Here is a 13,303-nt window from a genome sequence, read left to right as displayed (position 1 = left end):
TCTGACGATTTTCGGCTTGTTAGTATGATGCTTCCGACAACCGACTCCGACTTTTCGGCCGAAAAAAATCTGGTGTGCAGGCTATAAAATTTTTTTGGGCCGTCAACACAACGGCCGATTTTCCGTCAGTCAGTACAGATTTCGGCAGACAAAAATCTGATGAGCAAGACTGGGCATGCTCAGAGAAGAAAAAACACACCTTATGCCTCGTACACACGCAACGATTATCGGCCGACCGATCGTCCGACTTTTGTCCAGAGTTGTGTTTTGTTGGTTGGAATGTGCCTAGACTGCACACAAATTTTCTCGGCCAACAAAAATCTACTTCAGAAGTGATGTCATGTGCTGGTTTACTTTCCGTGTGTTTTTTCTTCTCTGAGCATGCCCAGTCTTGCTCATCAGATTTTTGTCTGCCGAAATCTGTACTGACTGACGGAAAATCGGCCGTTGTGTTGACGGCCAACAAAAATTTTATAGCCTGCACACCAGATTTTTTTCGGCCAAAAAGTCGGAGTCGGTTGTCGGGAGCATCATACTAACAAGCCGAAAATCGGCCGATTGGACGTTGGCCGAAAATTCACAGCCAATTATCGACGCGTGTATACGGGGCTTTAGGCTGGGTTCACACTATTTGCGGAGTGGCCCGCAGCAGGTGGTCCGGTGCGTCCCTGTTCACAGTTTCAGGGGTGAATCAAGTCAAAATTTTTGCCTGAATTCGCACATGAAACGGAGCCAAAGACGCACAGGATCCTTCTGCAGTGCGTTTCGCAGGCCGCCCTGGAGATATGTGAACCAGCTTCATTGAGAGTCGGTCACACTCTCCTGTCATGTGAATTGGATGAGGGGAAACCCACATCCAATTCGGATAAGTGTGAACCCAGCCTTAAGATTCTCCAGCTACTGAAGATAGAAAAATAAATTAAAAACAATTCCAACTTATTACCATAATGATAACTTATGTGGTGACTTATTAAAGGTAAAACCAGCAATTTTGCAACAAAAATCCAATCATCTATTTATTTGCTTCAACTTATACTCTTATTGATAAGTAGAGGCGAATTACTCATCTGTGCCATACCTGCTGCTTTAGGACATTTAGTAAATTTCTCTTTGACATGTACTCAATCACCAAAGAGTAGTTGCCATCTTCCAAGATAACACCAAGCAGCTTTACAACTCGCTCATGATTCAGCTTACACATTATTTTTCCCTCTTGAATAAGATCATGTTTGTACCTAAAATACAACAGTATAATGCATAATTTCTCAAGTAGAAATGTAAACATGAACATCACAGGCAAACATAAAACACTGAGTATCTCTGTTCTGTTGCTGCATTTGTACTCCCCTGTTCCCTGTATATAATAATATTACAAATTCATTCAACAAAGTTATGATGTATTCAAAGTAATAACCTATGGCATCAAATTTTATTTCAGATTACTGTTTCCAGACCCTTTAATAGATTGAATTTCCACTTGTACAGTTAGCTCCAGTAATGTCATCAACAAAAGAATATACATCAGTCAAGACTGGAATGACAAAGAATGGTCTCTGAGAGATAAAACCTACGCATCCTAAAAAAAAAAAAAAAAAAAAAAAAAAAACCTACGCATCCTAAACCATCATTTGAATTAATTTTTCTTCTCAATTTACTATACTGGTCCGCTATGCACCATACCCATTCATATTTATATTTCCTTTTATAGTAGAACTAGAGGCAAAACCTTTTTTGATAGAGTAACAGAGGATTATAACCCCCGTAGGTTTATTTTTTTGCCAACTGTGTCCCATTGGGGAGATTTACCTTCACTTCCTGTCCTAAAGCCAAAACAGGAAGTGAAAGATAATCCCCCCAAACTTTCCACCAAATCACATACCTGTACGTCATTTCACTTCAAGCGGTTGTACCAAAGTGATGCCTGCAGCTGCTGTTTTTTTACCGTTTCTTAAAGCCGATGGTCGGCTCTCTTGTACTACCAACTGACACGGCTAAGCAGTTATTACAAGCCACAGGAGGCAACTTTGCCGCGCTGCCACCTTCTGCCACTCGTCTAGGCTCTCCTGTTCCACTGGAAGACCCGAGCGACAAGCCAACACATTCGCCGGCTGGCCGGAGACCCAAACAAAGCCAGAATCATCTTTGATCGGGTCTCGGATATAGTAACCCAGAAGTGACATCATGATATCACTTCCAGTTTACTTGATCACCAACAGTGTTAACCCCTTCCCTGCCAGTGTCATTATTACAGTAACAGTGCATATTTATAGCACTGATTACTGTAGTAATGTCACTGGTACCCCCAAAAGTGTCAAAAATGTCAGTCAGGGGTCCGATCTGTCCGCCGCAATGTCGCAGTCCCACAAAAAAAAAAAATCGCAGATAGCCACCATTACTAGTAAAAAAAATAAACAATAAAAATAACAAATCGTTCCCGTAGTTAGTAAACGCAATAACTTTTGCGCAAACCAATCAAAATACGATCATTGTGATTTTTTTAACAGAAAATATGTAGCAGAAAACAAATTAGCCTAAAATGTTAAAAAATGTTGATTTATACATTTTTTTTGGAGAATGTTATATATCAGAATGTAAAAAATATAGTTTTTTTGCTCAAAATTGTTGCTCTTTTTTTCAAAAATTAAAAATCGCACAGGTGATCAAATACCACCAAAAGAAAGCTCTATTTGTGGGGAAAAAAAGGACATACATTTAATATTGGTACAGCGTCGCATGACCACGCAATTGTCTGTTAAAATAACGCAGTGCCGAATCGCAAAATATAGCCTTGTCAGGAATGGGGAAAAATCTTCCGGTCTTAAAGTGGTTGAAATTACGCTCATTTAGAATTTTTTTGTCAAAGACATGTAGCTAAATACATTTTGGCCTAAACATATGACAAAAATTGAATATATTGGATATTTTTTAACTGTCAAAGTAGAAAATGTCAATTTTTTCACAAAATTTTCGCTCTTTTTTTATTAATATCGCAAAAAATGAAAAGCGCAGAGGTGATCAAATACCACCAAAAGAAAGCTCTGTTTGTGGGAAAAAAAGGACCTAAATTTCGCTTGGGTACGGCGTTGCATGACTGCGCAATTGTCAGTTAAAATCGCGCAGTGTCAAGTTGCAAAAAGTGGCCTGGACGTTAAGCAGGAAAATCCTCTGGTCCTAAAGTGCTTAATGCGGAGCTGACTGTCTTGGACTATTCCATTTATCTGTAAGAGGATTGGTGACAGTTGGGGAATCCTGACCTGCTGAGTTGTGAGGAAGTGGTTCACCCCTGGAGATAGATATCTATCAGTTGTGTATTCCTAGCGCTTTAACCACTTTACCACCGGAGGATTTTGCTGTCTTCCGTCCAGGCCACTTTTTGCGATTCGGCGCTGTGCGACTTTAACTGACAATTGCGCGGTCGTGCGACGCCGTACCCAAACAAAATTTACGTCCTTTTTTTCCCACAAACAGAGCTTTCTTTTGGTGGTATTTGATCACCTATGCGATTTTAACTTTTTGCGCTATAAACAAAAAAATAGCGTTTATTTTGAAAAAATAATCATATTTTTCACATTTTTTTATATGAAATTCCCCCCCAAAAAAATGTAAAAATCAAATGTTTTTAAAATTTTTGGCCAATTTGTTTTCAGCTACCTATGTTTGGTAAAAAAAATCACGATAAGCGTATTTTGATTGGTTTGCGCAAAAGTTATTGCGTTTACTAACTACGGGAAAGATTTCTGTCATTTTTTTTAACGTGTAATGGCGGCGATCTGCGATTTTTTTTGCGGGACTGCGACATTGCGGCGGACAGATCGGACCCTTGACTGACATTTTTGACACTTTTGGGGGTACCAGTGACATTACTGCAGTAATCAGTGCTATATATATGCACTGTTACTGTAAAAATGACACTGGCAGTGAAGGGGTTAATTTTATTGGAGAGGGAGGGGTTAATGTATGCCTGGTGCTTACTGACGTGTGGGGGGGGAGGTGACTTTGTGAGACAGGGACAGATCGGATGTCCAGCTATGCTGAACACTCCGATCTGTCACTCCCTGTCACTATGGAGATCCGCCCGCTGTGTTTACACACAGCGGGCGGATCTCCAGACTCGATCCCCGACGATCGGGTAAGAGCAGCGGCGATCGCCGCTGCTCCTCCCCTGGCCCGACTCCCGCTGTGAATGAAAACAGCGGGAGCGCGCCTACAGGGGGAGGAGTCCAGCGAAGTAGGTCTACGTCGCTGGACGGGATCGTGGCAAAGTGCCGCAGTAGCCTCCATGTGAGCGGAGGTAAAGTGGTTAAAAGCTACCTCTGGTGAGTGTCCATTACCACAGGGTGTGCATGGTGGTGAGGTGGAGGTGTTCTGTAGACTGCGGTGACATTGTGGTGAAGGAACTTTCTCAGATCAAAACTCTCCACAGAAGTTGTTACATCGGGTTTGTGCAATCTACTATTTGGTAGCACCTTTCCACCAACATTATAGCCTTTCGGCTCATAGGATTTACATGTTTATGAACTTTTTGTATAAACACGGTTCAGGGTGTATTTACATGATTTACATATTTATGAACTTTTTGCATTTACACGTTTTGAACTCTTTGCATATACACGTTTTAAAGTGTATTTCTTTAGCACAGCTAGTGTAAAATGTTGTTGTTCACATATTAATAGCATGTTACACCTATTTTTTATATATTCAGCCTGATCCACACTAACTATATGCAGCCAGCATCCACATCACTAACACATGCTGAATGCTTTACACTCAGCTTTGAATTATAACCCAACAGCAGCCAAAATGTTTCTGGTTTGGCTATAGTAGAGAATGATTTGGAATTGTGAGATTATTTCGCTGTGTCTAGAAAGGATAGATTCCCCCTCACCATTTATCCCTGTGACAAAAAAATAGGTGACAATAAAGCCTCCAATTTTTTCACTTCCTTACATGTAGAACATAGGAACATAACAAATGTCCATGAACATATTTCTGTTCTTGCAGCCACGAGTTCCCGTGTGCCACAGCAAAAAATTCAACACATCAGGAGAAGTCCCCGTTCCCCCTCTTCCTCTATGTCCCATAATTCCACTGTCACCTTTGCCACTGCACAGAAAGGACCATCAGTCCTCCCTGGCTGCATGTGCAGGTCAGCACAGGCAGAATCATAGCACAGGCTTGGAGTCTCTCTCTACTGGGAGAAAGCATGTGAGGGTGGCTCCATAGGACCCTGGAGGGCAAGGAGTCACTCTCACAACAGAAGCTGGCACCATCGTTCAGGAGAGAGAGTAAGGATAGGTTCACATCTATGCAGGTTGCGGTTGATGCGTTTTTCTGGCACGTTTTGCAATTTTGAACACCCAGTTTTGATGCATTTTTCTTATATTTTTTTTTGGCTAATAGAAAAGTATGACTGTTGCTGTAGTGCAACTTTGATGTGACTTTGATGCAACTTTTCACTCTCTGGCACTCAAGTAGCATCAAAGTAGCATTAAAGTAGTGCAGGAACCTTTATGTGTCCAAAGTCGCATGTTAGGGTTAGATGTTGAAGCTAGGGTAAAAGGCTAGGGTTGGGGCTATATGTTACGATTAAGGGCTAGAGTTAAATGTCGGGGTTAGAGGCTAGGGTTAAGGGCTAAGTTTAGGGTAAAGGGCTAGGGTTAGGGTTTAGGGCTAGGGTTAAATGTTACGGTTAGAGGCTAGGGTTAGGGTTACATTTTAAAGTTTATGTAAAGGACTAGAGTTAGGGATTATGGTTAAGGTTAGGGTTTGAGCTAGAGTTAGCGGTAATTGCTAGGGTTAGCATTCTAACCCTAACAATTACAGCTAACCCTAACATTTAACCCTAACCCTATCCTTAACCCTAACATGCAACTTTGGACACATAAAAGTTCCTGCACTGCATTGATGCGACCTTTATGCTACTTCAACTACTTTCCGCCCATAGGACGTCCATGGATTTTTCAGTAGTTATACCGGGATGAGGCCTGCACCTACAGGCCTCATCCCGGTATAGATCTTTTTAGCTGGCGAATCCCAGTAAGGCAGAAGGGATCAGAGTGGCTAATTAGCCTGTCCCAAAGCAGTGTAAAACATGAGGGGTGGGAACAGCGAAAACGAAATTGCCAAAGTTAAACTATAGCCCACCAGGTAAGCAGGAGATCAACCAAACCAACTGGAGCCCACCTGAAAAAAACAATACACCCTCAAAGAGGATCAGGTCCTTTTAAACAGCAGCCTGCAAAACCTTGCGGCCAAAAGAAGCATCCGCACATGCCAACACATCCACTTTATAGAACTTTGTGAAAGTGTGCACTGACGACCAGGTGGCCGCCTGGCAAACCTGGGTCACTGACGCCTGTTGACGGAAAGCCCAGGAGGCACTAAGCGCTCTAGTAGAGTGCGCTTGACAGGGAAAGGAAGACCTGACCCCTGATGGAATAGGCCTGAATCACCATCTGTCTGATTCATCTGGAAATGGTCGCAGAGGAAGCGGACAACCCTTTACAAGGTCCATCCGTGAGAAAAAATAGAGAGTCTGACTTCGTAGCTGTCAGGTACACCCTTATTGCCCGGACCACAGCCAAGGTATGCAAGGCAATTTCCTTTGGCTGTTTAGGCCTGGGACACAATGTCTTCACTCAAATGAAAAACGAAAGACAGCCTTTGAAAGGAATGACAGACAGGGGCGAAGAACCACCTTATCCCTGTGAATCACCAGGTAAGGTGAATGACAGGATAACGACACCATTTCCGACAACCTGCACGCAGAGGTGATAGCCACCAAAAAGGCCACCTTCTGGGACAGCGTAAGCAGGAGAATCTCCCGAAGAGTTTCAAAGGGAGATCCCAAGGCGGCAATGGATCCCCGCATTGGAGGAACCAATGTTGGACACCCTGAAGAAAGGTACGCACCAGGGAATGTGTGGCTAAAGGTCATTGGAAGAAGCTGACACCTGGCTCTTGATGGTACTCAAGGCCAATTTCTGTTCAACCCCCTTGTTGAAGGAAGGTCAAGATCCGAGCCACCGAGAAAAAGCTAGGATAAATCCCAAGAGACTCACACCACGCAATGTACAACTTCAATGTACGATGGTAGATCTTCCTAGAAGTAGATTTCCTAGCTTTCAACAGGGTAGGAATCACTGACTCAGATAAACCCCTATCCTTCAGCACCTGGCGTTCAACAGCCAAGCCATCAAAGCCAGCGACTGTAAAGCAGGATGGAAGATCGGTCCTTGGGACAGCAGATCCTCCCTGAGAGAAAGCTTCCAAGGAACGTCGGAGACCAGCTGCATCAGATCGGCATACCAAGCCCGGCGGGGCCAGTCCGGAGCCACTAAGATAACTAAAATCCCTTCTGCCTCGATCCTGCATAGAAGTCTTGGCAGAAGCTTGAGAGGAGGGAAGGCGTAAATCAGACGAAACTGACCCCACGGGGCCACATGCACATCTGTGCTGCCCGCCAGATTAATTGAGACACAAACCTCTGCATCTTTCTGTTGAGCTGAAACGCCAACAGATCCATCTCGGGGGTTCCCCAACGGAGACACAGTTGATGAAACCCTTCCGGATGAAGGGACCACTCCCCTTGGTTCAACGCCTGCCAACTGAGGTAATCCGCCTGCCAATTTTCCACCCCGGGAACGTGTACGGTGGAGAGGGTTGGAACAAACCGTTCTGCCCACCTTAGAATGCCGGCTACCTCCAGAGCCACCAGGGCACTTCTTGTGCCCCCTTGGTGATTGACATAAGCCACGGCCGTGGCATTGTCTGAATGTCTGAATGAATGTGCACTGGACAACCCTGAAGACGACCAGTCCAATGGTCCAGACACAGTCTGATCGCTCAGAGTTCCAATACATTGATCAGTAGTCTGGACTCTTCCAGAGTCCAGGTCCCCTGAGCAGAATGCTTGCCGAGGAAGCCTCCCCAGCCGGACAGGCTGGCATCTGTGGTGACCACTGTCCAATATAAGGGTAAGAAGGATTTGCCCAGCCGAAGCGCCGGAGAATGAAGCCATTATATCAAGTACTCCTTCGTTTCCTGACTCAGCCTGATCTGATATTCTAGAGACTGCACAGATTTGTCCCATTTGGTCAGAATCTCCCTTTCCAGGGACCTCGTATGGAACTGTGAAAACGGAACTGCCTCAAAAGGTAGACACCATCAGGCTCAGCACCCTCATGAAAGTGCGGAGGGATGACCATCTGCTGGACAGCAGGAGACGAATTGCAGTCTGCAATTTCTGGAGTTTGTCTAAAGGAGCACTCTGGCTAAGGCCGAGTCCAGAGTCAGGACCAGATAGTCCAGCTTTGTGGATGGAACCAGAGCAGACTTCTGAAAATTCAGAATCCAGCCGAACTTTCCCAGAGTTCGCAATGTGATCTCCAGGATTTCCACCAGAGCAGAAGAAGACTCCTCTCGTAGAAGGAGATTGTTCAAGTAGCCTAGTGCCACGATCCCCCGTTGGCGTAACAAGGTTAGCACCGGGGCTAACACTTTTGTGAAGACCCGAGAAGCAGAGTCGAGACCAAAGAGTAACGCCAAAAACTGATAATGTTCCTCTCTTACAGCAAAGTGGAGAAAACGCTAGTGACTGGCACATATTGGAATATGAAGGTAGGCATCCTTGATGTCAATAGAGGAGAGGAAATCCCCCTGATGCAGGGATGCCACCACTATTCGAATGGACTCCATTCTGAACTTTTGCACCCGCACAAAGCAGTTTAGCGCCTTGAGGTCCAAGATTAGACGCACTTCGCCTTCCTTCCTGGGAACTGTGAACAGGTTTGTGTAAAACCCCTGAAAATGTTCCTAGGTCGGAACCAGGACAATCACCCCTTGAAGTAACAGGTCGTGTACCGCCCCAAACAGGCCCTGCAAGCATGCCGGGACAGGCGTAAGTTGGAAGGAAAGAACCTTGCCAGGGGACATAAGCGAAACTCGATCTTGTAGCCAGACTGAATGACTTTGTGGACCCAGTTGTCTTGCACCAGGGCTCTCGGCTTGCCAGACCAGGTTCGTTTGGATCCTCCAGAGGAGGCCCTGAAAGGCTTTGAGCCCTTGTCAGTCAACCCTGAGGGACGAAAAAACTTCTTATGAGCCGAGAAGAAAGGCCCATGTCTACGATGAGGTTCCTTGCCCTTAGTAGCCTGCGGAAGAAAAGTACTCTTCCCCCCGTGAGACCTTTAATGATGTCATCCAGGATAGCTCCAACCAGGTGATTTCCTTGAAAGAGGAAGATCAGTCAAGGCTTTTTTGAAGTCTTCTCCGAAGACCAGCACTTGAGCCAAAAGACATTCCAAAGAACCACTGCCAAAACAGAGAGCCGAGCCACTAGGGGAGCCACATTCAAAGAGGCATCACAGATAAACTGCAGCCTCTGGACCAGCAGCCCCTGGCCATGGAAAACCACAGCAAAATGGCCACCGGACTACAAAAACATGGCCGCTGTGTATAGAAACACACAGGCTACAACAAAACGGCGGCACCATGAGGCTTACAGGGACCCAGGAGGGAACTCAGGCCTCAAGGACAGATTCAGGCAGGACAGGGGGTCCTGGCAGGAGCCCCCACCAGGTACAACACCCCCCGAACAGTCGATTGTCCGGTCACCTGCGGCGCACCCCCCCCCCCATCGCCAGCTGGCGCCCTGCCCTCCCCCTATTAGGTGGACCAGACAACCCAAACAGCCCCAGCATATGTGGAGGGGGGTAGAATGGGGGACACTGGAAAAGGGGGGGGGTGCCTGGCGGGAAGGAGGGGAACCGGGGGTCCGACCGTCCCAAGGAGGGGCCCCCGTCCACCCCAAAATCCTCCAGGGGGAGAGGGGGGACAGCTACTCACCATACCAGGAACCAGACGGGCACCACTCCAGACAGAGCCTCTCTCCACCGAAATGGGGGACTGTTGGCCAGGAGGAACGATGTGACTCGGACCGAGACCCAGTCATATGCGACTTCACGAGGCATTTAAACTTGCAGGCCAGCCCCCGTCTAGTGGGGCTAGGTTATGGCCGACCTAGTATGGAGCTGAGGTCTGTGCGCACTTGCTGGCCAGACTGGGGTGACCACTGGATCTAGATTATTCAGCCCATTGCCCAGTCCGGCAGTTGATTGCAGATCTCACAGGAAAAATCCTATCTAAAAAGAAATCTAAAAAGAAAAAAAATTTGCCAGGACCAAAGATCCCAGCAAGGAACTAGGTCCTTACTCCTGACTAGGCAGAAACAATAAAACTGAGTGTCTGTAGCAGAGAGAGGGAGTATACCCCCTGGGACTGCCCATGGGCATAGCCAACCTTTTTTTCTGCTTAGTGTCCTACTCGTGTAGGGGGCAGTATAACCCAATAATTAAGAATATCAGGAGCTGTGTCCGTCGATGAACGAAAGAGAAAAGCAGAGAGTGTAAAGTCACATCAAAGTCGCACTACATGAACAGAACAGTCATACTTTACTATTAACCAAAAAAAAACCTGCAAATACATCAAAAACGCAACACTTGCATTTTTGGTGCGGGTTTATTGAAGTCTATCACACGCAAAATGCAATCTGCTGAGGGAAAAAAAGTCCCTGACTCTTTCCAAAAAAAACACACTGGCTCAAAATGCACAGATGTGAATTAGATCTATGAGAAACCATGTTAAATGGACTGTAGTGCATTTTTGCAAAAAGCACTAAAAAACGCATAGATGTAAACAATTAGGCCAAGTTTAGATTTGCATCTTAACTGCCGTGCCTCTAAAAATTGTTTTGTGTTTGGATTACTTTTCAGAGGCATTTGCTTGGCAGTGAGGAGGTGATGGGACGCCTCCTTGTCACTTGTTTTAACTCTGTAATTACTGCATCAAGGTGCCGCAATCACATGCATTGCACGCGGTTGTGGGGCATTAGCAACACTTTCCCATTGGCTAGAATGGGTCGTATTTGGATGGCTTACTGCCCTCCAAACATGACAGGAGTGAAAGTTTTGTTTGCCAGGGGCACAAAGCATAGGATCATAACCACGGCATGTGAACACCACTGTTCGCTACCTTTGCAGTGCATTCTTAACTACTTCCGGTCCGCGCTATAGCCGAAAGACGGCTGCAGCGCGGACTCTAATTTTCGGGAGGCCGTTTTTAAACGGCCTCCCAGAGACAGGCTCCCCGCGCGCTCCCGAGAGCGCGCATCGGGGAAAATCTGTGTCGGCCGTGTTCATTGGACACAGCCAATCACAGATCGTGGTAAATGGCCAATCACAGCGGCCATTTACCACGTGATCGGCTCATGCAATGAGAGATGATCTCATATGTAAACATATGAGATCATGTCTCATCGCCAGCGCTCCTTCCTCACACGGAGACTGCAGTGTGAGGAAGGAGGAGAGCCGATCAGCCGCCGGGGACACAGTGGAATGTAATCAGGGCCCTGATTACACAAGGTAAAAAACATACACAAAGTGCCCACCATCAGTGCCCACAGTGACCGCCATCAGTGCCCCCCATTAGTGCCCACAATCAGTGCCCATAGTGCTGCCAGTCAGTGCCTGCTCATCTAGGCACTGATGAGCACTGACTGGCAGCACTATGGGCACTGAGTGTGGGCACTGATGGTGCTGCCCATCAGTGCTCATCAGTGCCGCCCATCAGTGCTCATCAGTGCCACCCGTCAGTGTCCATCAGTGCCCATCAGTGCCGCCTCTCAGTGCCCAGCAGTGCCACCTCTCAGTGCCCAGCAGTGACCCCTATCAGTGCTCATCAGTGCCGCCTATCAGTGCTCATCAGTGCCGCCTATCAGTGCCGCCTATCAGTGCTCATCAGTGCGGCATATTAGTACCTCCTCATCAGTGCCCATAAGTGCCACCTCATCAGTGCCCATAAGTGCCACCTCATCAGTGCCCATCAGTGCAGCCTATCAGTGCCCATCAGTGCCGCCTCATCAGCGCACATCAGTGAAGGAGAAAAATTTATTTATTTTCAAAATTTACTCGCAGAAAATAAGAAAAACTTTTTTTTTTCAAAATTTTCTGTCTTTTTTCTTTTTTTTTTGTAAAAAATAAAAAACCCAGAGGTGATTAAATACCACCAAAAGAAAGCTCTATTTGTGTGAAAAAAATGATAAAAATGTCATATGGGTACAGTGTAGCATGACCGCGCAATTGTCATTCAAAGTGTGAGAGCGCTGAAAGCTAAAAATTGGTCTGGATGGGAAGGGGGTTTAAGTGCACTGTAGGCAAGTGGTTAACACCCCAAACCGCAAATCTAAACAAGCTCTAATAAGAAGGATAGAAAAAATGGCAGAACAAGGTACAGACAATGTAAGTCCTACCCTGAGCATCCAAAAAATGGGGTTTAATATCACTTATAAAACAGGAAAAATATCTTTACAGGGGTTCTACATTTCCTGCTAAAAAAAATACAGAAAGGAAGCCCTTTTCTACTCTGTGCTTTAAATGATAAAACCATTTTGGATTATGTATTGAACATAAAAGGTACAGATTAGGGGAACACCTTTAATTTTTCAAATATAAAAACATGAGTTTTTACTTACGAATCTTGCTTACACCCCGTAAACACAGTTTTCAGGACAACCAGGCCATGCACCCTATGGCAGCAGAGGTACACTTTTCCAAAACCCCCACAGTCAAGTTCTCTCTTGTCCAATAGATCATCGGAGCGCATACGAATATCATCAAGAGACATCTCTGCAGAATTACCTGCCTTGTCCATCTAATAAATAAAACTTCTTTAACAACCTATTAAAAAAAACAGGAAAAATAAGGCTTTAAAAGTGTTATATGAGACCAAAGTCCATGAAAATACAGCTTACACATAGTCATTGCGCTATATAGCATTGAGAAATCAGTTGGATGTCATTTCAGGTCTAGGAGAATATCCATGACCATCAAACGCAGTGCATTTGCCCGCACCAGTTAGCGTGGTACAGAAGTACCATGTGATCCGGTTGCAGGAAGTTTTCAAAAGTAGTGCATGCACTACTTTTGATGCAGTGCAGTGCGATTACCGCCCATTCAAAATAAATGGGCTGAAACTGCTCCGTTTAGAACTGCATGTGAATTGCACAGGGATGCACAGCGCATTCCTGTGCGATTCTTGGTGTGAACCAGTCCGTAAAATGGGATTTTTGACTTACCGTATAATCAATTTCTCTGATGTTCATTGACAAACACAGCTCCTGGTATTCATAACCATTGGGTTATACTGCTCTCTACAGGAGTAAGACACTAGGCAGAAAAAAATTCTGGCTATACACATGGGCAGTCCCAGGGGGTATTCTCCCTCTCTCTGCTATAGCCACTCAGTT

General features: G+C 45.6%; 1 protein-coding gene across 1 annotated transcript in view; it reads right to left on the bottom strand.

Moving 5' to 3' along the window:
* The window catches only part of RIPK1 (receptor interacting serine/threonine kinase 1), a 73,338-nt gene that overhangs the window by 31,599 nt on the left and 28,436 nt on the right, over positions 1-13,303 (bottom strand). Inside the window, exons 2-3 of the mRNA XM_082258078.1 lie at positions 12,530-12,708; positions 1,079-1,235 (exon numbers count right to left, since the gene is read on the bottom strand). Coding sequence (XP_082114204.1) covers positions 1,079-1,235; positions 12,530-12,708 — 336 coding nt within the window. The remainder of the gene's footprint in view (positions 1-1,078; positions 1,236-12,529; positions 12,709-13,303) is intronic.

Source organism: Pelophylax lessonae (genome assembly GCF_965119305.1).
Source record: "Pelophylax lessonae genome assembly, chromosome: 5".
NCBI classification, from domain to species: domain Eukaryota; kingdom Metazoa; phylum Chordata; class Amphibia; order Anura; family Ranidae; genus Pelophylax; species Pelophylax lessonae.
Note: the sequence above shows the minus strand (reverse complement) of the source record. Positions and strands in the feature narration are given on the sequence as shown.